Source organism: Prionailurus bengalensis, chromosome E1 (assembly GCF_016509475.1).
Source record: "Prionailurus bengalensis isolate Pbe53 chromosome E1, Fcat_Pben_1.1_paternal_pri, whole genome shotgun sequence".
Classification (NCBI taxonomy): Eukaryota; Metazoa; Chordata; class Mammalia; order Carnivora; family Felidae; genus Prionailurus; species Prionailurus bengalensis.
The window spans coordinates 12,806,780-12,810,000 of NC_057347.1; the positions used below are offsets into that span (position 1 = coordinate 12,806,780).

A 3,221-nucleotide genomic window follows, 5' to 3' on the forward strand; every position below is an offset into this window, starting at 1 on the left:
CCGAGCCGGACCCGACTCCGCCCTTGCCTGCCTGCTTGCTCGAGCCGTCTGCCTGGGCCTGCGTGCCGGCTCTTGTGCATCCAGGTGTGGTCCAGGCTGTGGTGCCACCTCCGGTCTCTGGCACCCGAGGGCAGCGTGGGGAGGCGGCGTGGGTCTTCTACCCTGTGCGCTCCCCGCTGTGGGCACCCGGCCGCGGTCGTGACAAACCCACCCTTGCAAGGCTCCGTGCCGCGTGTCAGGCGTTCCCCTTTCCCCTTGTGGGTTGTCCGGCTGCCTGTTCCCTGGGAGAGGTGGGGGAGGGGTGCTGGCGAGGCTGAAGCAGGCCCTCCTCTGGTCGCTGTCCTCGCTGGGCGTTTCCCCAGCCCCCCCCTCACCCCAGGACTGCCCTGTGTGGCGGTAACCGATCGATGTGGTGATCTCGCGCTCTCCTGGGCCGGGCCTAAGCCGTGTCAGACGAGGGACGGACACTCCTGGCGGGTGGGACCGCTCTTCTCGTTCTGCCTGCGGGCCCCATGCTCCTCCTTCCCGCCTGTGGGCGGTGCAGGGGGGTGCAGAGGGGTGCGGACTCCGGCCCGACCCCGGCCTCCCGTCGCTGCGGGACTGGGGTCAGCTGACGCAGCGGACACTCTCGCTGGCCTCTCCTGGCTGTGTGTGGTGGGTGGCCTCCTTCCCCGTGGTGGGGGGGGCCGCACCTGATGCCACGCTGCTCACCGCCTGGGCGTGCTGAGCGTGTGGCGCCTGGCCCTCCGTGGTGCCCCTGGAGCGCTCCAGGTCGTCTCAGGTGCCTGAAGCCGAGTGGTGGCGCCGTTCCCTGTTCCCAGCGTACCCCCCTTTGGGTCGCCGCCGTTGGCGGAGATGCCCGAGGTGGGCGGGTGGCAGAATCGGTGAAGGGAGGCACACCCGTTCCCCCTGCTGTGGGGAGCGGGCGCCTTGTCGTCCCCGCCCCGCAACGGCCGCTGTTGCCCGGAGGGTGTGGGGGACTGACTTGGTGGGGCGAGTTGAGTGATCGTGGCGGGCCGAGCCGGCGCCGTGGCGCTTGGCCAAAACCCTCTCTGAGCGAGGACTTGTCGGTTTCTTGCCCAGCGCGTTGCTGCTGGTGTTTCGCCTCGGTTTTTCTCGGGCCTCACCTGGAGGCGCGGCGCTCCTTCCGGGCGGTGACACAAGCAACCTCGCGCGTGGGGAAGGCAGGCGGCCCTCGTTGGTGTGGGCCCTGATCGCGAGTGCTCTGGAATGCCCTGTGTCAATCCGTTGCCGTGGACCTTTCTCCCCCGCCCCGGGTCCTGGCGGCCCCGGGAAGAAACGCCTTTTGTTTGGCGGGTCCCGATGGGGGGACGAATTTGGGTGGGGGGCGACGCGCCCTTGGTGAGAAAGCCTTCTCTAGCGATCCGAGAGGGTGCCTTGGGGTACCGGAACCCCCCAGTCGCTGCCCCTCCTGTGCGCGTAGTGGCCACCCGTGTGTGGGGTGACTGCATGCCCTTGTGCGTGTTAGGCGGAGCCTTCTCTCCCGCGTGAGAGGAGGTCTGTCGGCCCCGCGGTGGGGCCGAGCGCCGCTCTTCGCCTACCGCGGCCTGCGCCTCCCCCCTCTGAGTCGGGGGAGGGTCACGCCAGGCCTGGCCGGTGTCCGGCGCCGGGGCCCGTGCGCCTCGGGCGTGTGGTGTGCGAGCGCGCGCGCACGCGCGCGGTGTCCCCCCGCTTCTCCCGTGGCGGTGTGTGTCCCGAGGGGCTTGGGGCGCCCCTGCGCGCCCCGCCCCCCCCTGCGCCGCGCGGGCGGCGGCTGTCTCCCGCCCGCCCCCGTTCCGGGCTCGCCGCTGGCGGGTGGCGCGCGGGCGCGGGTCGGGGCCGCCTGGCTTCGGGAGGCGCTTCCCTGGGGCGTGGCTCCGGGATGGACCGATCGGATGGAGGTTGGAGACGGGCTCCCGCGGCGGGGGTCCCGTGGGTCCGGACCCCAGGGCCGTGTGTTGTGGGGCGGGGCCTGGCTCGTGGGGAGGCTCGCTAAGGGTGCTGAGGCCGGCTGGCGCCGCGGGCGTCATGGGACCGCCCTCGTGCTGGTGGCGGTGGGATCCCGCGCACGTTTACCCGGTGGCCTGGCTCGCGTCTCCGTTGGCGCGCCCTTCCCCGAGCCCGTGCCCTCCTCCGCGCGCGTGCTCTCTGGTCCTCGCTTCGTGCGTGTGCCCCCCTCCCTGCCGCCTCCGGCCCACCTCCCGTTCTGTGCTGCTTTTGTTTCCCCGTCTCGGCTTGGACGACCGAGCGCCGCGTCCGCCCCTTCTCCTCTCCCTCCCCCGTCACCGTGTCGGGCCCGAGACCAGGCCTCGCCGTTTGTCGGGTGCCCGCCCCCCCCTTGGGCCGCCATGGCTCTTGGGGGGCCGGGTCCCGGGCGGAGTGCTGTCGGCCCCACTCGTGTGAGTGAAGGAAGGGGGGAAGAAGAGAGAAAGGGGCGCCGGCTGCGCGCGTCGGGGGTCCGGCTGGGGTGGGGCGCGGGTGGTGGGTCGCCGCGCGTGCGGGAGAGCGTTCCAGGGGCCGGTCGCGCGGCTGCTGCGGGTGGCAGGGCCCCGGAGGGCCCTCTGCGAGGGTTTGCCCCAGGGTTCGCCGAGGGGGCGGGCCGGGTCGGCGTCCGGGGGTGCCACGGGACCGCCCTTGTGCTGGAGGCCTCGGGCGGTGGGACCCCGTGCGCGCCCCGGTGGCGACTTGGCTCTGCCCCCTCGAGGCGCCTGGTTGGAGACCCGTGGGGCTCCCTTGCCGTTGGCCCGCGGTCCTGTTCCCCGTCGCTCTTTGCCGGCGCCTCGTTGCCCTTGCCGCCAGGCGTCCGTGTCGTGGCCTCCTCCGTTCGGCTACCAAACCCGGTGGCGCGCTCTGGTGTGTGGGCGCTTCCCGGGCCCGCTGCGGCCTCCTCTCCGTGTCCGCCGCCACCGTCCGGCCCGGCGGCGGTGTTGTGTGCAGACGGGGGGGGATCGTCCGTCCCCTTCCTCCGCCGTGCCCCCCCCACCCCCCGCTCTGGCGCGCGCGCCTGGGCGTGGGGCGGGTCCCGGCTTGTCTGTCGTTGGCTGCCCTGCGACCGCGCGCCCGCCCCCCCGGTGGAGGGGTGCCCGGGTCTCGGCCCGGCCCCCGCCCCGCGTGAGCGTGTGCGCCGGCCTGCTGTGCCAGCCTCGGCGTGACCTGTCCGGGGCTCCGTCCCTCGCTCGCGCGCCGCCACCGGGTTGTTGGGGGTCGGCGCGCGTCGGAGG

The 3,221-nt window shown here is 73.8% G+C and overlaps 1 protein-coding gene across 1 annotated transcript; it reads right to left on the reverse strand.

The window, feature by feature from the left end:
- Positions 1-449: 449 nt before the first annotated feature.
- Positions 450-2,030, reverse strand: LOC122486031 (translation initiation factor IF-2-like). Its single transcript, XM_043585506.1, has 3 exons — positions 1,128-2,030; positions 827-956; positions 450-529 (listed from the first exon to the last, which is right to left on the reverse strand). Exons 1-3 carry the CDS (start codon positions 2,028-2,030, stop codon positions 450-452), a joined length of 1,113 nt encoding a protein of 370 aa, XP_043441441.1.
- Positions 2,031-3,221: the final 1,191 nt, after the last annotated feature.

Coding starts and splice junctions, on each gene's coding strand:
- LOC122486031 (XM_043585506.1), bottom strand. CDS start 2,030: ATGACGCCCGCGGCGCCAGCCGGCCTCAGCACCCTTAGCGAGCCTCCC. Junction 957..1,127: donor AAGGAGCGCCGCGCCTCCAG/GTGAGGCCCGAG, acceptor TCCGGGCAACAG/CGGCCGTTGCGGGGCGGGGA. Junction 530..826: donor CGGCGGCGACCCAAAGGGGG/GTACGCTGGGAA, acceptor CACCGCCCACAG/GCGGGAAGGAGGAGCATGGG.